This window comes from Seriola lalandi, unplaced genomic scaffold, assembly GCF_002814215.2.
Source record: "Seriola lalandi dorsalis isolate HSWRI2012SDOR001 ecotype SW California unplaced genomic scaffold, Sedor1 jcf7180002054486, whole genome shotgun sequence".
NCBI classification, from domain to species: domain Eukaryota; kingdom Metazoa; phylum Chordata; class Actinopteri; order Carangiformes; family Carangidae; genus Seriola; species Seriola lalandi.
Window position 1 is genome coordinate 404,233 of NW_019525039.1, and position 22,639 is coordinate 426,871.

The window sequence follows — 22,639 nt, forward strand, 5'->3', positions numbered from 1 at the left end:
CCTGCTTTTACTTTTCACATTTGAAATAGACAAAACAAACTAATCTTCTCGTCCTCCGAGTCCCAATGTCTGCCTGAAAAACAGTCTAATTATTTGTGCTATTAAAAAACACATTCATCAATCTTCAAAAATGTTGCTGTGCGGTGGGAGCTGTAATCATGGCCTCAGTATTGGATTTATGACATCTTAGCCACAGCCATGCATATAAACCTGTATTGATTGGACTTATTAGACAGCAAACAATTGTCATTCAAACCGTGGTGAGAATGTGGGCAACTACTGTATTAGTAGAAAACAGCCTCTTCAACATCTGACTGAAAAAAAAAGGCAAAGAAAAAAAAACGGGTTTTACTTTGAAGGCGGGGCCGGACGTGGTGTTATCTCACTGCGTGCACCTTGACGGCGCGCAGAGCTGTCAGTGGAGCAGCCCAGTGGTATCGACAGGCAGGGAAAGCCCTCACACAGTAAGTAGGGTGTCTCCAGTGAAGACCGCCGCTCCGCACTCCTGCTGGCTCCACACTGAGAGCTGCGCGTCTAAACGGACTGAAAGAGCACTTGAAGACAGCAAAGGCACAGCTGTAGCATTGGTCTGTGTGTGAGTGAGTGTTTTTTTTTTTAGGGGGACATGGCTGATGTGAGTTCAAACGAGTCGTCCACCGCGGACGTAGCGAACAGGTTTGCTCGCAAAGGTGCTTTGAGGCAAAAAAACGTCCACGAAATCAAGAACCACAAGTTCATAGCCAGGTTCTTCAGGCAGCCGACTTTCTGCAGCCACTGCACCGACTTCATCTGGTAAGCCTTCCGTGTCCCATCTCCACCACCCCACCTTCACTGCTGCCTGCTGCCTGTTGCATGTTGGATAACTTCATTCGAGTAGCCGACACACTGCTCGGTGATGTAACACAACTTCAGGCTAACTTTCCCTTCTTAATCCCGCAACCTCTTCACTTTGTCGCTACTAAAGTCGTAGTGAATGTGCGTCCGACAGTCTTCACTTCTCCTCCCCAATAGATTTTTACTGCAGGGATTGTCGAGATTCCTGTCTAAGCAGTTCCACATGGGAGGAGTTCTGGTGTTGTTTATGTTGGTAGTGTCATTGTATACAAAGACTGGTTGCATGGAAGTGAGTGAAATTTGTGTTTAGTTTTGTCGATTGCAGGATTTTATATACACTCTCCAATCCTGGAAATTCCCAGTAAGAAACAGTGACATTGAAGTAATCACTTTCATTTTTGAGGCACTGTGTGGTCCCAGATAATTCATGGATCCATGAGTGAAAACACCTCTAGTGGAGCATAGATATAAGTGAACATATTCCTGAAAGAGTGGCCTTAGTATCAGTCTTTACATAACACCAAATGATAACAGTTCCTGCAGTTAAAAGTCCACTTTTCCTGTTGTATTCCCCGATCAAAGCTTTGCAGCTGTGCCTCCTGGTTAAAGTCTTTGGATGACTAATAGGTTCCCTGTTCCTGGCATGTAGCTGAGCCATTCAGGCCTTCCATCCGAATCTACTGGGTTTTACTGGGGAGAAAAACTTTAGAAAGTATTTATTGATGACTGGTCGGATTTTTTTGTGGGGTGAAATTCTACAGTTTACTGGCAGCGTGGTGCGAGCCCGTATGGAAAAGCACTTCAGCTTCTATAATGAAATGTTTCAACATCACGCACATGGTATTTACTGTGGATGAAACACACTTTAAGTGGGCAGTGACTTGCAGAGGTACAGTGTTGCCTTTATGCTGCAGTTCTTTCCATTAGTGGCCCATAGAGAGAAAATGTGTATGGAAAGTATGACAAAACATTAGTTTCTCAGCATCATATCTGGACCCATTTGTAGAGCATTTTCAGATCTCTGTCTCTCCCAGTCTGCGATACAATGTTCAGAGGTCAGTGTTTCAACTTTCAGAAAGTTATCAAACACTGTTAAATGTAACTTCTCACACTTCTTTGTAGTCCTCAGTTTAGCTTGAGGCGTTGTAAATGTTTTGTTATTGTGCTGTTTTTCTTGTGAAACTGTGAGGAGTAAAAGTGTAGACAACTTGGTAGAGCTGCACCCACGTTTGGTTCAGGTGGGAGTGTGATCTCAGTGGCTTCTGTAACCTTGATAGTTTTACAGCCTGACCTGTGCCCTGCCAGCCAACCCTCCTTTATGAAACACTGGCTCAGCTTGTTATGAAACCTTGAGCCCACAAACTTGTTGTTTGGCTTTAGAAATTAGAATAGAGAGCATCTTCATTCATTGATGTTTCAGAGGTTTGGGAGGCTGTATTTGGTATAGGCTAGTTGTCATTATTTGTCTCACAGCTTTAGTTTTAGTTTCAGTCTCAGAACTGGATTTGATATTTTTTGGTACAGATGAAGAAATAGAAACAAACAATGTTCTTTTTTTACTTTGCATTAACTTTAGAATACATGCATATACTGTATATTTATATGCTCAATATACACTGTATATTTTGTGTGTATATTTGTGTGTATTTGTGCTCATAATTACTTTCTGTTTAAACAGTCAGACTAAACACAAGTCAAACATTTGGCAGCAGTTGAACAATATGGCCAAAGCATGTGGACACCTGAACATTATACCCATATGTTAGTGTCCAGCAGCCTCCACTCTTCTGGTTTGACTTTCTATAAGGTTTCTGAATCTTGGGGTGCAGGGTTTCACTCCCATTCAGCCTCAAGAGCACTTGTGAGGTCGGGTGCTGATGTTGGATGAGAAGGCCTGCCACACAGTTGGCATTTAAATTCATGCTGGAGGTGCTGGACGGGCTGGAGGTTAGGGCTCTTTGCCGCACAGTAAAGTTCCCCCATAGCAAGCTCACAAAAGCATTTCCTCATGGATCAGGCTTTGTGCACAGATTGTTATCATGCTGAAAAAAAAGAAGGGAAGTACACAAATGTCTAAAATATCATTGTAGACTGAGGCTGTAAGATTTCACTTTTATTGGAACTAAGAGAACCTAGCCCAAACTATGAGAAAACACATGGGTGAACTGTCCACATACTTTGGGCCGTAAAATCTAACTGAAAGTTGTGTTTTTTAAAATATGTGTGTTATTGTTTTGGTTGGGGAAGATGATGAATGCTCCAAGCGAAATGTAAAAGTTTGAAAGCTTAACGGTCCTCCTGCTCAGTGGTGGTGTACATTATGCAACACCCTGTCCCTGGAATTAACAAACGTATCTGTGTATGAATGAATGGATTTACTGTGTGTATTTGTGTGTATTGGAGAGAGAGAGAGAGAGAGAGAGAGAGAGAGAGAACAACAATTTAATTCAGACTTCTTTGTTTTCACAGGGGGTTTGGAAAACAAGGATTCCAGTGCCAAGGTAAAACAAAATTGTCTCTGACATCTGACTCATTCAAATATTATGAGAGCTGAACATGTACAGTATTTAAGGCAGACGCTTTAGAAAAGAAAAGCTGTTTGAAGGATAGTTCTGCATTTGACAAGTTTGCACACATTGTAGTTTCTCCTTTGGAGTTTTCCACTCGAGTGCCTGTCACATAAACCGTCACATCTAGAACTGACCCTTTCATTTTCTCCCTATCGTGTTTGATGCTTTTGATACACCAGCTCCATTTCATTTCTACAGCAAACATAAGAAAAGTACGTTTGATGGCTTGTGTGAATAGCTGATTTGTCTGTGAGCATGACTCTGGTTATATCTGACAACTGTTGTTCCTATGGAGAGAATCACGGATAAATATCGAAGACAACATGACGAAATAATAGGCAAACTGATCGCCCTGGTCTATAGGGCACGTTCATCACACCCATCGTGTCCAACTGTTCATTTACACTATTGCCATCCTGCTCATGATTTGTTTGCTATTTTGCAAACATGACATTATTTGTTTACCCACAGCATGCAGGGTAGTGTTATTGTGGTCATGATGCATCTAAACCATGTGGCCAGAAGGAAATGAGCCTAGAGTAACATTGTCTCGTATTATTTTATAGTATGGCCGTGCAGTGTAGAGAGGGGATTCGTTGTTTGTGCCAGTGGTCTGATATCATGAATTCATGCTTTCGATGTCTATGACACCATGCACGAGCTTGTTGCATGGTGCAATGCAACACACACATGGTTGTTATCACAGTGATAAATGGAATTGGGTTATTTAACTGCTGATTATCAGTAAAGTGCTTCCTAACAAGTGAAGCTGTGTGTGTGTGTGTGTGTGTGCGTGTATATGTGTGTTGGGTATTAACCGTTTAAGCTAAAGACAGAAAGTGAAAGAGGAGAACAGAGAGGAATAGAGAAGACGTACAAAGCACACAAATATGGAAAGATGTTGCGGCTTGCGAAAGGTCCTCAATCCCCAACCTCACACTGAAGGTGGATTTCCTATCAACACACCATTTTGAGTTTCAGCATGCATCAACTCTCAGAATTCCTCATCTAATGTGGAAACTTTTGGACTTGCCAAAGTCTTGACTGTGGCTGCGAGTGGCCAGGTAACAGTGCAGATGATGTCAAACCCCTGTTTCACTTAGTCATAGACGCTGATTATTTTTCGGCGTGTCAGTCTTCAGGACACGCAGCACTGAAAGTTAAAAGTGCATTGCAGGATTTTCTAGTTGCGTGCTTAGAGAAAATGGAAAGTCTCTCGTTTACATTCCAGAAACACTGAATTAAAGGAGCCCTGAGGATTTGTTTTGTCAACAAACAAAATTTCCATTTATACATTTACACGAAAACAAATTTTGTGTATCTTTGAGGTCTAAAAAATGTGCTTTCTCAAAACATTGCAAAGCCAATTTTTAAAAAAATATTTTGAATCCTGTGTTTTTTACATCCATGTTTACTGGCTTGCTAGCTTGTTTTCCTCTTTGCGGCCTTAATTGGTGCATTGTGAAGTTTATTGCCAAGTTACAGCCACCAACTGCTAATCAGTGGATCACTGGCACCTATATTTGTGCGTCTTCTTGTATAAAAACAAACAAAACGCGGATCCACACATAAAAACATTGCTACAAGTGCTCCAAAACTCCATAAGGTACCTTTAGTGTCAGTATTTGAACATTTTGCATTTTACATTCTTGTATTTTATCATTTCTGGTGCAAAGGAAATAAAAAAGAGGCTTTTAAAGAGTGTTGCTTCTGACTTGAAATTCTCAACATAGTTTTGATCAGATGATGACTATTGTTTATGTCATCTGGGGAAAATGTGAAGAAAGAAAATGACTTGATTGGGAAGAATCTTGATATATTTCTACCTAGACAGTTTTTCTGTAGGGCAGAAGACAGTTGGAGACTTCAAGATAAACAGTTTGCCTTGCAAGGCGTTTGATCTCAGTGATTCAGAGGCTCTTCTCCTGAGAGTGTAAGAGTGAGTGAGATATACAGAGGTCTTTATTACTCATCATATCAATACATTTAGATGGTTCATAGTGTCTCGTGCGTCTGGAAGGGCCTTTGTCTGGTAAATGTTTGCATACTGTATTGTAGCATGCATATTAACCCATGTTTACATGTAAATATCAGCAACGCAACGCCCACTCTTCTCTGTGATCTCCTCTCACAGAGGTGAGATGCAGCCTGCTCTCAGCCTTCTAGTATTTGCTCCTGCTTGGGTGAAGCCAGGCTCAGTGAATGAGTCAGTCCAAGGTGTCGGAGTGATGACAGCTTAACATGTTTTTTGCATAACCTGACATTATCATCAGCGTGCCCGCCAACCCCCTCCTCTGCTTTCACAGCAAGTTGTCATTTTCATCCTGCCTCATTTTTACTGTCAGAGCTTTTGATAAGGGACATGATAAATTGAATGATTGCAAGGACGTCAGGGACTGCAGTTCGGCGTGGAGGAGGTCTTGAACACAAATGGTGCCTTGCAGCTTTTTTCTTTAGTGAGAAACACTGACGCCGTCCACCGAACTCAAGAACTGCTTATTTTTCATCCACCATAAACCTGTTAAATAAATAATGTCTGCCTTATCAAAATGAAGGTGACTGGTTCCACTGCGGCTTTTCAAAGAGAGAAAGGTCCCTACTTTATAATACAGTATCTGTTTAGCTATCAATTATTAAACTTAAGCTTCTATAAAATGAGGGTCAGGTCCTCCAGCAGAGACAGCGAGCCTCGCAGTCAATACTCGAAAATGACAAAGTGATAAACTGGAGAGTGGCATTTCTCTAACAAGAGTGACATTTAATTTTCAGGCCTGCAAATGTCCCTTTTCCAAGAATAGGGTGGGATGAACAGTGTTACGTCACAGGTGTTGTTTATAGTGTTGTGAGCTTGAAGTTTAATGAAAATTGAATGTCATATTTCTAAACTCATTTGATGTGTGTGCCTGTTTGTTGATTTATTTATTTTTTTACTAAATTTATAAGTTCAAGCTGATAATTAGAGCTGAAATGATGATTCAGTACATTGACTAGTTGATTAGTAGAAATTAATCTATAACTATTTTGATAAACGATCATGCAAGATATGTTTTTAATTAAAAATGCATAAAATTGAATCGGTTTTAGCTTCGCGGATGTGAATATTTGCAGGTTTTCTTTACTGTCTGTAGTAAATAGAACGACTTGTGGTTTTGGACTGTGGTTGGGTTGGACGAGCAGTTTGAATATGTCATCTTGGGAAACTGCCAAATTGACATTTTATAGATGCAAACATGATCCAGTTAATCGAGGAAGTAATTGGAGTTGCAGTCCTACTCATGAAACCGTATATTAGAGCGTAGCATGTAGTGATAATGTGAGCGCTGTCCCCTGAGCAACACATTCAGATCACATGTTTATTGTGTTGAACACATACTTATGCAGATGCAGGTAAAAAAAAAAAAAATCAAACCACTCTCAACATGACACTTTCAGTGAAATATTAGAGCAAAGTTAATGTTGAGGAGAGTTAATGTTGTGTAAACAAACAAGCCTATCAGTAACCACCTTTCTAGATGCTATCTGCATTGTGAACGATCTCTCTGTCGTCTCCTGGCTACTTTCCCTGTGGAGTCGTGTTTCAAGGCCCCGGCCTGCTGCCGTCCGTTCCTGCAGCAGGGTATCGCAAATCCCCATTTAGTTGACATTGTAATATAGCCGAGCAATTTGTACCCGTGTCGCTCAGCAGATTTACCATTCTGATCTTTTCAAGCCAACAGGTCCGTCTTTGGAAACTTTGCAGTCAGGGGTTGAGGGTTAAGGTTTCTCATTTGGCCTTCTCTCCTTGAAGTTCTCAGTTATTAAGGGTTTAATTCGACAGTGTAATCTTGCTCCGTGACCTGGTTCACTCGCATTCAGCTAAACATATTCATAGTTAGTCTTTCCTTGGCCACTTAGCAGCCCTTCTTAAGTCTTTGGGGGTCGAGTGCATGCTTCAACGGCACCTGTGCAGACACTCACTGAAAGAAGTGTTAGTGTCATGTTCAGTCTTTGCCCCAGCTTTTCTATCCAGTTCAGGATATCTGCTATAAAAATGTTTTTTCTAACAGGATGCAGTTGGTATCATGAGCCTATTGTGCCCTGCCAGTGTAAGCTGAAACACAAAACCATTAGTAGCGCATGTAGTCCCACAGTATTGATCCTTTATCAGTTTTTTTAATAACAAGCTTTTAGTCCATCACACTCAGCTAATGCTCACTCTTGTCTCTTCTGACAAATATGAAGCAGGAAGTTGTTACTGAGATGCTAAAACTTTGTCTCACAAAGTCTTCTTCCTCGTGGCAAAATGGCACTGAATTCAAAATCAATTTCAAAATTACCCCCATAAACTGCTGCTATGCCCTGACTGTAATTAAAAATGTCTGGGGTAGATTCCTCTTAGAGGCCATATTTCAACAGACTACAAATGGAAGTTGATGTGAGAAGAGGCTAAAAGGGCTTCACAAAACGGCATTCAAGTGGCGTGGTGACTGTAGAAGTCTCATTTTCTGCTCCATGCACTCCTCGTAACACAAATCATCTCTGCAGTGTTGACGCAGTCGATTTGTGCACTCTTAATGGTTCATGTATTGGCTGGCCATAGACTACTGAATTTCACCTGAGGCTTTCCAGTGTTCCCTGATGCACGAGAGGAGACACTAATGAGTTTTCTGTTGCCTCCCCAAAGACAGGACTACTTGATGTCCAGCCATATAGGGTGAAGTGAGGGCGTGCACAGATCAATGGGGAGGAATCTTTGACCCCTGTAGTAGCGTAATTCCAAATGTTAATTGGTATTATTGTGACTGTGTAATGAGAGTTAAGAATAACATCAAACCTTCTGTAGAAAACTGTCGTACACCATGAGCCTGACGACGTATTATGATAACTATGATAATTATGATAACCGTGCCTTTTTGCTTCTTTGAATGTAAGTGGTCTTGGTTGATGCATTGGATCAAACTTTGACAGTGTCAAACAAATAACGACTACAAATGTTTTCTTCTGCCAAATTCCGTTGATGCACAGTGGCTTTGTTAACTGTTGTTGCTGTTCAGTGTTTGGACAGTGCTCGGAATATCCTTCATCGTCACATCGTCATCCCTGACTGTTGACAGTCGGTGGAAAGGTAAACTCCCTGAGTGTCCACGGTCCCCTACCGTGACTGTCGGTGCATGTGTTGTATGTCTTGTTGTTTTATCTCTCCATTATCCTCTTGCTCGAACAGCACATGATCCTTAGCTGCTGCTCCATTTGAGCGCGACATCTTGAAGTCGCATTAGAAGCGTGGTTATGATGCTCAGGCTTCAGGACCACTGCAGTGTCGGTGGTAGCCCCAAAGAGAAGGCAGATTGTGTGCAGGCACAATATCTAAAACTACGGCCTGGATTCATTACATATTGCAGTGTTCAAGTGTTTGCTAATACTACTGCAGATTGCCCAACACGGTCATGAAAATACAGATATCACAAGAAAGCAGCCAGCGTCTACGGGCACCACAGTTGCACTGCTGTTGTGTGGCAGATTTATGCTTCATACAGACAATGATACATTGGTTCATGCTTTTATTTCTCCAGGGGGTTACACGGCCTATAATAAACTCTATCTTTTCATGAGAGACATGAGAGTTTATTACAATTTCAACCTCAGGTAGCCTGAAATAAACCACGCTGATGTGTGCCTCAGTGAGCTATTCTTTTACGGTGAGATTACAGGGAAACATCATATCTCTGCAGTATAATAGTCTAGCAGATATTTTGGGTTCAATCCCCAAAGGGGTAGAACATTACTGAACTTGTGCCGCTTTATTATTATTATTTGTTGTTTTATGCTGCAGCTCAAATTGCAAAAAGTCAGACTTGGCCTAAATAACTGGAAATGATGTGCAAATGCTTCCCAAGAAACAGGAGCCCAATTGGCCAGTTGGTGGCGCTGTAATTATGGCTCAAAAACGCAATATTGGAAAGGCCAGGCCCCTCACACCGTAAGTCAGATTGACTTGAAATTTGACAGACAAGTCCAGCTCAGTGTGTTCAACATAAAACCTCTAGAACCATTAAAGTCCGCCATGTTAGATTTTTTGCTAATTTGCATAATATGAAAAACACTAAAGTGACTTCCGCTTTTTTAATTTTGACTGTGTCAGCACCAAATTTGGTATACAGCATTGCAGGAACGAGCTACACAATTCTAATATAAATTGGGAAGGTCAATCCAAAAACATGGCCGCCATCGAAAATCTTCGCAAAAGGCGGGGCTTAGCAGGAAATTGCCCATAACTCAAGCTGTCTTAGAGTAACTGTGATTAAAGTTGAGACATCTGGTGCTAAATCCTCTGTCTGATTTGATCTGACTTTGATATTCAGACTTTGGTGTCAGATCTAGCAAAGAGCAGCTTGGTGACTGGATAAATCTGCAGAGAGGACCCGGAGGGCTGGGTTCTGCTAGTTCCGTGGTATTGTTATTATTTTCGTAAGTGCCCCTTCAGATTCTGATTATGCACATTTTAAATGTCAACATCAGTATCTGCAGATGTTTTTTCGTCAGCACTCTCCCCAGAGGTTGTTTGTTTATGTATTTATTTACCCATACAAATAGGGGGAAGTGATGCAAATTTCAAACAAAAAACCATAGAGCCCGGGCATGTTTTTCCATTTCTGCAACAATTTCAGCCGTGAAAGGCTTAAACGTTCCACCATTAGACCCTCCAGGAAATAACTCTGAGAAGAAAAGATTCATGATAGAGACATGAAGGATTTGTCTACTGTGGTCATGGGATTCTCCTAAGCCCTCAGCCTCAGCCATGGCTGTGAAACCACTGACCATGCTGCTACATCTGTCGCTTTATCTCTGCCACCTTAGTGGCTGTGCCTTTGTTTGTGCCATCGTCTTTGTTCTTTTATTTCTTTGTTGTAAAGCGGCGTACTTAGAACAAAGACACAAATTCAGTGCTAATAGCTTTGATGCTAACAGCTGAATTTTGTAACTGTAGCGCGTGTACGGTTAGCTTTCTGTGTCTTCTCTTTCCATCTCTCTTTGTGCACTTATTTGCTTGTGTCTCTGTCCTCTGTCATTTCTTGGGCTCTCTGCCAACTGTTTTCTACATCGCCCCCTGTCCAGGCTGGCTGCCCACCCAGAGGGTTTCTCCTATATGACCACTTTCTCTCTCTCTTTCCACACACACACACACACACACACACACACACACACACACACACACACACACACACACACACACAGGTATTTGGTTTGAGCTGGATTTTCTTCTTCTTGTACAGTAATGTTGCATGGTGCTTGCTCCATGGGTTAAAAATATTCCAGTTGCTTCATTTTTGACACTGTTTTGGCCCAGAGTTAGAGCGACGTCAAGATACAAGCTTTAGAGACTGTTTGAATGGAGAGGAGCAGAGAGGAGGCGTCATGGCATATGTGATATGTGTGTATGTGTGCGCACACGTGTGTGTTTATGAGGCAGAGGAGGAAGGGGGCAGAGTTCATCATAGACTATATTTAGAGTTGCTTCTCAGTCCCCTGGCATGATACACTGCTATGCATAGCGTTGGCTCTGTTTATAGGAGGACACTTGTTCTGTCTTTTTAGATGGCCACTGTGTGATTACATAAGGCCTTTGTCTGAAGACACACACACTAGTTGAGCTCAGCAGATGTTAGCGACTTGACTAGGGATCTCTGCTCAAGTCACACTCATTGTGGCTGGGTTATGATTTTTAGCTTATTTACTTTCCTCCTTAAATCATTCAAAAAGATCCCAACTAGTCAGATGATAGAACTACAAAAGGAGTTTTGGCTGGTGATTTTGTAACTTCTGTACTGTTGTTTCAGTTTTGGCACATGTGCTTAAATTAAATCTATTGCAAAATACCATATTTCTGTAAAGATAGTATTTCCACCATTTGGAATAGTTAGAAGATGCTGTTCATTATTTCTTCTTGTTACAGAAATCTGCACATGACATACACTTTATGGAGAGTCGCAAATCCAGTTCAGTCAAGTTAAAAGACAGAGCAGTAAACTGCAGTGGACTGCCCATGAATGAAGAATGCACAACACATCTAACTAGCCTTTAATAAATGCAGAACATATAGTAACTTTTATTATTAATTTCTAATGCCACAGCATTTCAGTATGAAAAACCACTGTTACCACTAAACCGGTCTATTAATAATTTCAGGCCGCAGTTATATTTGCTATAGATTTGCATTTTGACCAAAGTCGTAAAATAAAGTAAAACGTGTACGATCATAAGGCTGTTAACCACCAGCATCAATCAACAATATCAATGTACCAATATTGGTGTGGTCTTTTTCCTCATTACAGTTGACCAAGTCTGTCACGCACATTGACAGAGACTTGTACCTTGTAGAAAATATAATTGGTACCACTGGGCTTGACACCTTTTAAGTTGTACTCTGAGATCATGCACCATGACCTCTGCACTTCTCCCTAGTGCCTGGGAAGGGACACAGGGAGAGATGTGGCCTCTCTGACAATGACCATAATAACTAATGCTGCGAATCCCCAGCATTAAAACAGCTTAGTCCTAAAGCCTCCCCAGCTGTAAAAGGCTCACCACTTCATGTTCACCACAGAAAGTAGTTAAAATAGCTTCTAGCTATTGGCTACTTCCTGTTATTTTCTGTCCACACTGCGGTCTTGTCTTATAAATCTAAGGTAGTCTTAGGCACATTGTGTACTTAAGTTAACTGGAAATAATCACACTGAGCACAAAGGGGAGGGCAGTTCTGAGTGATTCAATGGCTGTAGCATAGCATGATGGGAGACAAATGAAAATACAACATAAGGTTTCTGATATATCTTTAAGGTGTTAGACCGCTTTTAGCCTGAAGAACAGCCTTGATTCTACAAGTCTGTGGAGCACTAGTAGTGGGATGCAGCACCACCCTTCCATAAAGATAAGAGAGAAGCTATAACATCAAATATTGTCTAAGACTAAACAAACATGCCCAATTTGTTTAAACAGTGTTAGCCATTACCTTCATATCCTCTTTCAGTTATGCTGATTCTTTGTTTGGCTTTTTTTGGGTGCCACTTTCTATATGTTTGCAGAAAGGATGTAGGTCTGCTACATATACAGAAAAAATACAGAGCCGACAATATTCTGTCATCAAGGACAAATAAAATACAGATACGTTCAGTTCTGTCTTTTAATCTCTATGCACTATTTGGATAGCTGTGCCGTCTTGGGAATGCTGGGGACTGTAAACTGGTAATTCTATAGATGTTAATGTTTTGATTTGCAGTGAAGTGTGAATCAAAGCACAACTGCAGAGGGGTTGTAGTCAACTACTTTATGTTGCCTTTGACCAGTTTCACTGTCAACACCGTAAAGCTTTGAAACGGACATAAAGTGGCATCCAGAAGTCTAAGACCGCTTTCCCAAGTGGTCTCAGACTTTTGGACTCGACAACTGGACATGTTTTGTCATTGAGCGACAGCTGAATGAAGCCTTCATGATAACTTTGAAAGGTGAATTGAAGGTTTTGGCTCGCAGCTCGCTACAGATCAGAGGCAGCATTGCCAAAGTAAACTCTAGGGCCATTTTTGACTTCCCTGAAAGCCTCTTGTCTCTCTTCCTGCTTCTCAACAATCAATTCAGACCAGCTGCATTAAGATTGGACTAATCTATCATAGGGGTCTGCATTATTTATCAACTGAATTCCCCACATGCATTTGATGAAAATGTTGTGTTGTGTTCAAAATAGTGCCTCATAGCTCTAGCGTGTTTGCCACTATATAAGCTCAGGTTTGCACAGAAAAATGCTGCTGTTTATCATATTTGCCAGCCTAGAGGGAGTTTGCTGGAATATGTAAATCCCAGTGCTTACAGAATGAGCATTCATTATAAATATTGGTTTTAAATTTATGTGACTGAGCACGGATGTTCAGTCAAATATGTCAATATTTGAAATGATGCTGTGATATTTGTTGCTCTCTTGCTGCAGTGCTTCTCTCCATGCCTCTGAGTCTGTATTAGATTAACTTCTGGGCTTCCATGGAGACCTGGACGACACGTTGATGCAAATCTGCTTGTCTCTTGGCACAGGACGACTCCTGCATGGAGGGAAATACATCCTCTGACACCTGCATGTCATGAGATAATAGAGCCCTGTTCAGTTCCTGATTGCATGCTGTCATGATGTAGCCCAAATCTGTTTCACAGTTTGATAAGGGGATTTGAGCGCAGGAAGGGGACTGACTGAGCAATCCCAGGTGGGATGACGTCCATGTTCCTGCTGTCATGCTGATGTCACATGGAATTTGAATGGTCAGGCTTTTGTGTCTCTCGCTGTCAGTTTGAAAGCCACAGGTATGTCAGAGCATCAAGGGCCTTTTCAGTCAAATTTTGACAAACAACTCAGAGTTGCTGGGTTTGCGACTGTGTTTCCCTTGGGGTTTTTTTTCAGCCTGTCTCTTATACACATCTTGCATCTCGAATGACAGGCAGACAGAGAGGGCCAGCTAAACTTTGTATATTTTTAGATGGTCCATCGGGGCACTGATGCAGTGGCCCACCGGGATTCTTCCCCCCGTATGCCAGATGGTCAGTCTGACAGTGAAGGGTTTAGTTGAACCTAGGTGGTGCGCAATGGGTAATAAAAATCTATAAAAGCTTAAAGTTAGCTAGTTAAATCTACCTTTCACTTTTTCTCTTGTTTTTTCTCTCTCTACCTCTTGTCTCGGCCGGGTGTCGACATGTATCCTCACTTCCTGTATCAATTGTTTCGAATTTAAAAGCCCTCTGTAGAGTCAACTTATTGCGACATATCTTGCATGTTGCCTCATATGCCGCCCTTAGCCCTCTTCACACGTGACTAAAAATTACCACGAATACCCTTTTATTTCCACAGGCTTTCATTGTGTGAGTGCGACCCCTCTCCTGCTGTGGGGTCAGAAATGGAGCTAGTATTGGGTTCTGTAGAAGAATCCATGCATCTCTTTTCACTACAAACTTCAAGCTTAACATTTTTAAATTAGAGGGTGACTAAATTTTATTCAAGTTAGTTGAGAACTTTTGCAATTGTGACCTCTTGTCCTATAACAATCACAGTAACAACAAATTATAGGCTTTGCAATTCAACATGAGAACATTAATATCATTGTTGGATACTGGAGAAATTTTGTCTCTGTGTCTCCAACCCTTCATATGCAAGTTTTTAGACTCACTGACAGTAACACCGTGGATTTCACTCTTTTTTTAAATGTTTGAAAATTGAAACTAAAGTGACTTAAACACAACCACAGTTGACACAAACAAGCTGTTTTGTGTTTCACTGACACACTGTGGGACTGATGTGAACCACGTGGAGTATCATTCATTAGCCTTTATTAGATTAGTGTGACATTTTATGTAAACCAGAATGCAACAATGCAGTCCGTCACTACTCTTGGCTTCTGCTCTCTCTTGCCGTAGCAACATTATTCAATCACAAATTCAGTTTTGGCGAACATGTGGGTGAAACTCGGTCCCTAGGAAACCCTAGTTTTCCATACTCAGACTTGTAAAGCAGTATTATGGATGAAGGTTAGTTTGTCTGGATTGATGCGTGCGGAGCACATTTGTGTGGACAACGTACCCGTGCGGAGTCAGGTGTAAAAGAAGGTCCTGCCAGCAGCTCTGTGTTGCGGCATCTGCTCTGTGGTTGCTCGGGGGCTTTGAGCTCCTGCAGGAGGAAGTGTTTGGCAGCTTGGTCATAAAGGACTCAGGTTGAGAGCAAGCAGATACAGCAAGTTGAGCCAAAGTCTCAGAGTCTCAGCTCACAGTGTTTCCCCTTTTGGCTTGTCTAGAATGGTTATAGTTGATGTTTATTGTGCCTAGTGTAGGTTGACAGGGCTTGAATACAGATTTGTCATATTTATCATGGGAAATTATTTTCAGCCTCTTGTTCCAGCGTTCTAATGTCTTTGATAATAGACAACCATAAAACATGCAACAGCCGTAAAACAGCCATAAAACATGTGACACTGTTTGTTATCAGTAAGACATTAGTGTTTCCCAGGACTAATATAGAATTGGCTTATTTTATGATTCGCTGTTTTGCAACAGGATTTAGCAATCATACATGTTTAAAAAAAAAAAAAAAAAAAAAAAAAAAAAAAAAAAAAAAGAAGAAGAAAAAAAAACATTAGAGAAGAGGCTGGGGTAGTGTTTCTGCACTGACAGCAGCCTGTGTGCTGCACAACATCATGCAACTCACAAACATCATGCAAGCCACAAACCATTTAGCATTTCCAGTAAAGGGCGAGCCTTGCTCTTTCTTGACAGGAAAGTCTTGTATGTTGCTCGCTCTACCTACACATATGCAGCAGTCTTGCCGAGTTGCATGGGTGTTGTTGAAAAGCGTTCAGGGAAGTGTGGGAACATGACAGAATTTGAAGTAAAGGATGAGGCATGCTGTGGGCACGTGGACACAACAGAATGGCAGCTCATAAATCACGAGTGTCACCAACATAAAGCCAATGTTAGAACACATTATCCCTGCAAATGCGATGTCCTTTCAGGATGCACCAGTTTGCAGTAGTTAGGCTACTTTTGACCTATTAAACTGACCTCTGCAGCAGTCATAATGGTTTTTTAAAATCATCCATTTAGATTATTAAAGCCATGTCTATGGTTTCAATGTTAAATCTACTCTCAGATGGTTGATGGTAATGTGTTGAGGGGCAGAATGGTATCATAGGTGCTTAATGGGAGCTTAACGAATGGCAGCTTTTACTTGATTGAAACACTCATTCATCCTGTTTTTGTTTTTTTTTTTGTTTTCTTTGTGAATGGAACCACCTGTTGTTCTGCCATTTGCTCGTAGGAAGTGTGCCCGCTCGCTGGGATTAACTTTTGGGCTGGATGTGAGCAGCAGGGAACAATCCTTCCCTGCTCTTCTGAATCGATGCTGTAACATCGACAAGTCACAAATCCCACATCTGTCTCTACACAAAGTAGGCCTCTGGGCTGGCTGCAGTTTGCCCTAAGCTGGATTGTCTGCCTTGCCATTTACTGCAGACCTCACGTTGGCCTCTGCAGTTAAATAAAACCTTCAGCTTTAGCGTGCTGTTTTACATCGATGGCTGGTGATCTTCAGAGATCCCCAGAGGTCAGCATCTCAGGACCAGGCACTCTCAGGATTTATCGATCAGCGTTGCTCTTCCATATCATTATGGCTTTATAGCCGAGGTTGTTTAGAATTTACCTTTTTTTTTATATATTTTAATTAATGGCCTCTATCTCTTCAGCGTTAAAAGGCAGGCCTCACATAAAGACATGAAGGAAATTGAAGTGGGGAGTTCCCACTTCTCCTTCGGAAAATAAGAAGCAGTATTGTGATAGGATGTGGGTGACTAAAACTACCATTAGGACTGGCTGAGTCAAAAACAACTCCACTGGTTGATATCGCATAAACAGTTTCCTGTGTTTCCATTCGATGGGTGGCATGATTGTTTTGGGTTGTGTATGTATTTTTTTTTGTGTGGACAAGCTAGTTGACATCAGAGGAGTAAGTGACTGTACAACCTCCCACACTTTCCCCCTTAATATGGTGAGGCAAAATTGGACCACATGACTCTGAGCCGCTGCTCTCTTCCCTCCTTCCTCTCATGTCTTTGAAATGTGATCTTGGCAGCTGCACAGACGTGGAGTGGTAATAGATTTTTCACCCTCAACACAGTTTGAAAACCTGTTGAAATGTTTCTGTTGTCTGTTCTTGCCCTTAGTTGCCCGAGTTGCTCGTCTGGCTTGGCTTTTGAAAGAAGATCTAGTGTAAACTGGTGTCTCAGGAGCTTTTTGCAATAATCAGCGACTGTAATTGATAAGGAGGATGCAGCTGCCCAAACAAATTTCTACGCCCTCTTCTTTTATCAAATCCTTGGGGAATTTGGGAATGTGCAGTGAAAGTGGGAAACAAATCTCTTCCCAAGTGTCTTCCCCTTTATATCAAGCGTTTCTCCTGATTGACAGGCACCAGGCTTTTATGTGTCCCTCCTATAGATTAACCAACCACCCACGCCCCTTTCCAGCCAGTACATTACACCACAGCCAAAGTGCCAGATCGTTGCCAATCGGTTGCAGTGAAGTCACTGATGGATTACAGTGCTGAATAATCCTGATGAGGATGATAACTTTCTATCGTCTCTGTCATCACCAGTAGTTACAGCTGCATGGGAATCAAATGACCTATGTGATCAAATTCACAGTATGTTGTCCATTTTGCCGTATTAGTTTGCTCCAGTTTACACAAACAAATGCAAAGGGATGTATAAAGACTGACACACATAAATGCAGACTGGTTTTAAGTTATTAAAAGTGTCATTTAGGTCTGTATGTCAACATCTGCTCCCTGGAAGCGGGCGAGTGATGGCAGAGAGCTTAAGTCATATACACAGCATATGGCTTGTTTTGCATTTATTGTTTTACTTGATCTGCTTCATCTCTTGTTTATCATACATTCCTTTTTTTTTTTTGTTTATTTACTATTTTATCTTTACTTCTGGGATGATTTCACCCATATGGATCATTAGTATTAATCTCATTTTATATACCTACTATATGTGAGAAACACCCAACAACACATAACTGTGCACTGTCCAGGTGGACGTGCTGGAAAAGTGACATGTCCCGATGCTTGATATACGTTTGAAATTGCTTCCCACATGAAAAACAATACACCACTGGAGATTTTCATTAATGTATGTGTTCACAGTTGAGAGATGGACAGCACACTGATGATGTCCTCTTGTTGGGTACTTTGTGATGGAAGCTTTACTTAATCGTTCTCAGGGTGAAATTACAAGCTCATTCCATCATTCTCATGCCTCGGGTGCATTTCACTGGAAGTCTGCATGAAAGTTTTCATCAAGACGTCCAGCAGACTGAACGCTTTCCCATCTGCACTTGCACCAGGATCTGGAAACTTTTAGTTTCACTTTCAACCAAAAATATTTCATTTGAAGCCAATCCATGCTACACAATGACTGACTGAAAGCCAATTAAGACTTCTTCCTTTCTCTCTTTCTGCAGTTAAGACGTCATAAGTTATCAGGCTGACACCCTCTGGGTCCTAGAATAACTCAAACCACACTTGCCGATTGTAGTGGATTTTAATAAGTTGAGTCACAGGATGGACATAGTGTTGCGTAAGTGATGATCCACAGGAATTCATGAATGAATTCAGCTGAGAGGTGGTGAAGATATTAAATTGCAGCTTTTTTGGGTTAAAAAAGTCCATAATACTTAAACAGTGGTCAAACGGCTGTTGTTTCCTGATCACCCGATGCTTCAGCCACACTTTGTTTTGATGCTGATGAAGACCAGGTATATTGTTCTACCTCAGCTCTAAGGGCCAGTGTGCTGCTGGTATGATGAGGATGGCAACTCGGTTTTCTGTTTGAGCCAATGACTGTTAAGCCGTTTATTTACAGCCGGTACACTTTCCCTGTCTGTGTGTTTATCTCTCTGTCTTTCTGTTTATACAGACCATGTATATAACTCCGTGATTCAGAGGTAACATGAGCGTGGAGATCCTAACAAGACTCCAGCTAATGCTTCCGGCCGAACGAACAATTGAATTTCTCTGGCTCTTGACCGTCGTCATTATGATTGTGACGTGTTTTCACAGACACTTTGTGATGTTGTGGTGGTGAGCAGTTTCTCTGCTGCAGTCTATATACTGCAGACAGGTACTGCATGTTTAAGTTCTGTACGTTCTGATGCCGATATACCCAGACATTGTAAACACCAAACAATGCCCCAGTGTAAAGTCAAAGCAACAGATCCGTGCTCTAATTTCTTATGGGACACATCTGGGAAAACATTCAGGAAAATATGAAAGGCCAGTTATTACCTCACTGCCAGAATACAGCAATGGAAAGCTCTGGACAATGTAAAGTTAGTTCAACTGACAATTACATACAATAGTTGGAGCATAATTACATATGATATGATGATAACACTCAGTGCAGTGAATCTTCCTCTTAACACTGGAGCACTATTGGTGGAAGGTGGTGGATTGCATAATCTTGGAGGAATAGTATTTACATTAACATTAAGTGGGACATTATAGACAGAAAGATTCAGCTGTGAAATCAGAATAGTTTCTGTATTAATTCTGTCAGTCAGAAAAGTTAGTTCAGTCTATCTAAATAGCTTCTGTACAGCATTCATGTCTTTTCAGGACAGACATTATTGTGTCATGTCTTCAATTACGCACACAACACGGACAAGGACAGGCTACGTACAACCAGATATACTGTCGTTTGACAGTATATCAGACAAACAGTGATACAATTTGTCTGTATTTCTGATCTCAGTTGTTTCCCTGAACACTGAAACTCACTTTTACTTACTACCTTCCCCTTGTCTGTGGGTTTAAGCTCCCTGTTATGTCTCTTTCTGTGGCGATGTTTATTCTTTCTGAACAAGAGAAGGAGTTTGTGGGAGGTAAAAGGCCACAGCAGACATGTGAAAATATGTTGTGACGTTTCCGTTTTCACATCAACTTAACTTTAATTTCATTAACGAGAACAGCGGTGTTCTATAGAAAATAATTCCACTTTCGTATCAACCTCAACAAACTTCAGTAGTACCCGGAAATAAAGCGATGAACTGTTTGAACTCTGACCGGCCTGAATTTACCCTTTGCAGACTATTACTGAGGGAATAATGCACATTGGTAAAAAATACATGGATTCAACTTAATGAAAGGTGTACCTTCCTAGGTGCACGCCACTTTGGGTACGGATCAGAATGCTTTTAAAACTGAGAGGGTTTGGTTAATCCATGGGGAGGTGCAGCACTGAACATTACCAAGGATTAGAAAGGGATATTACTGTCTGACTGCATTAGAGGTGTATTAGATAGCTCCATGATGGAGCACAGACTAATGCACCAGGCTCTGAATTACAGCGTAATCTGCATTTAATTGCCCAGAGTTTTGTTGTGATAATGGCATTATCTAATGGAAGAGCTCTAGAAAGGTTTGTACGAAGAACAAAAGGCAGGGGAAATGGAAAGGACTGAGTTGCAGTTCCAGATGTGGGACTCTCACTTCATGATGATTACGCTGTCTGATGAACTGGTGAGATGTTTTTTGACCTTAGTTACACAAAGATCCCCTTCACCACGACACAAATGTCTTTCAACAGTAGAAATGTTAAGAATGTAAAAAAAAAAAAAAGAAGTCAATACAACTGAATCACATTGTACAGCATGGAAATGAAAACAATGGTTTTGGAAGAGGTCCTTTGGGTGTGTGTAATTTGCAGGCCTTCCAGTTATTGTCAAGACTTACAGGCTCCTGATGTCTCTCGGTCAAATGATATACACCCAACTAATAAAACTGAAAGTAATACCATGGGTCATCTTAAACTGCTTAAATCCCTCTGACAGGTTGCACCTTGTAATAACTCCTTAATTAAAATCAATTTACAGGGCACTAACAAAGAGCGATAGGAAAACAATAAAGGTGTAATTTGTGGTACTTTCAGTCATTTTTAAAATCTGAGGGCTCTGTGTTTACATGGCATTTTGTCTCTCAGTAGTGTGTGACTACTAATGCACGTTCATAAGCATACACACACACACACACACACACACACATACACACACACACACACACACACACACACACACACACACACACGCGCGCACTTGTATCTCTATCTTCGAAAAAGGCCTGTTGCCCCAGTAGCAGGGTTCAACACTAAATATTGATTTGCTCAGTTGCTCTCCTGGTTGTCAGTAAACAGCCAGCCAACACATGATCCGATTATTTCCCCTGTGTTCACCACTGTCATGTTAACCTTTTTGTTGGCGGCATCTGAAGGAAAAGCGATGCCTCGTACCCGCTGTCTGTTATTACTCGGTCTTGTGTCTACAGAAAATACTTCCTGATCCAAACACGCTCTTGTAGCGTGAAATTGTATCAGTATTTGGCTGTCAGGGTGAAACAGTAGTGCATTCATTTTCGGTTCTTTCAATATATAATTTGTCAGAGCCTCTGCAATGTCCTCACAATCGGGTGGCTCCAGGACTCAAATCTGCTTGGTCTGTTACACCAAGTCAACCTCTCCGTGTGAGGACATGAAAGTATATGATGGGTTTTTCACAGGTGGTATTTACCCAATATAACGTGGACTGGGCTGTGAACTTACCCAAGATGGGGAAAATACCAAGCCTTCACAGGCTGAGAAACTAGATTGTTAATTGAAGCACTGAGATTGATCACTTTTTCAGTTCATCCAGTGAGGGATTGATACAAATATTGGTGGTAGCATTGATGAACTGCCAATACGGTTCAGGGTTTAAATGGAAGGAACAGCTGGTGATTTGAGACTCTCCGGCAGCTCGAACCGCAGACAATATCCGTGTGATTGGAGGCAGAATGTTTCTCATACTCAAGAATAAAACTGGGATTTAATACCACAAGAAAACATTTCAATTGATCCGAAGATGCAAGAACAGAACAGACTTTGAATACGAACTTGCACTCTCTGAAAACAATGAACCTTCTACCTTGAAGTTTCACAGCCTGAAGCCTGTATCAAAAAGTGTTGCAGCATTTCTTTCATAGTTTGTCATGGGTTGACAGTTAATTACTAAATCACATGACGCATTTACTGACATTTTCAAAGTGCAAACTGAAGCACATCCAGACCTGATAACATTTCTAAACTCTGACAGTTGGGGGAACATTTGCATTATCGAAAAACATGACAGAAATAGTCATCCTTTGCTTGTCATCTCCGAAACCTTCCTGCACAAGCACCTCGCTTGTGTAAGATTAAACGTGAGCTTCTCCCTCATGTACAGGTTTCACACTACTGATTGATTTTGAAGGCAGTGGACTGAGATATAGCTCTACATTAGAAAGTAGCGCTCACCTTCTGAATAGGACAATGATGCAGTTAATGAGTAACACGCAAGTTAATGATTTATACATCTAGAGCACAAACTATGAAGCCATACTGTGGTGCTGAGGGATTTCCATCCAGACAGGATTAACGCTTACTTGACATTGTTGCCTTTGATCTGATTTGGTGGAGGATATTGGCAAAACTGATTAACATAAATCCCTGATACACCAATAATTAAAAGAAACAACACGTGAGAATGTGACATACTTCTCCTTGCACCTTTTTTTATTGTGTTTAAATAGTTAATCCTGCCACATTCTGTACAAAAGAAAAAGTACAATCCTTTTCTAAAATGTTCCCTGTGTTTTAATAGATCAT

General features: G+C 41.2%; 1 protein-coding gene across 4 annotated transcripts in view; it reads left to right on the forward strand.

Moving 5' to 3' along the window:
- Positions 1-422: 422 nt before the first annotated feature.
- Positions 423-22,639, forward strand: part of prkcaa (protein kinase C, alpha, a) — a 141,624-nt gene continuing 119,407 nt past the window's right edge. For 2 of the 4 annotated variants that reach the window (XM_023412695.2, XM_087175733.1), the window contains exons 1-2: positions 424-792; positions 3,304-3,335. In XM_023412695.2, coding sequence (XP_023268463.1) covers positions 626-792; positions 3,304-3,335 — 199 coding nt within the window. In that variant the 5' untranslated portion in view covers positions 424-625. Of the gene's footprint in view, positions 793-3,303; positions 3,336-22,639 lie in introns of all 4 variants that reach the window. The other 2 variants (XM_087175732.1, XM_023412696.2) reach the window with 2 other exon arrangements.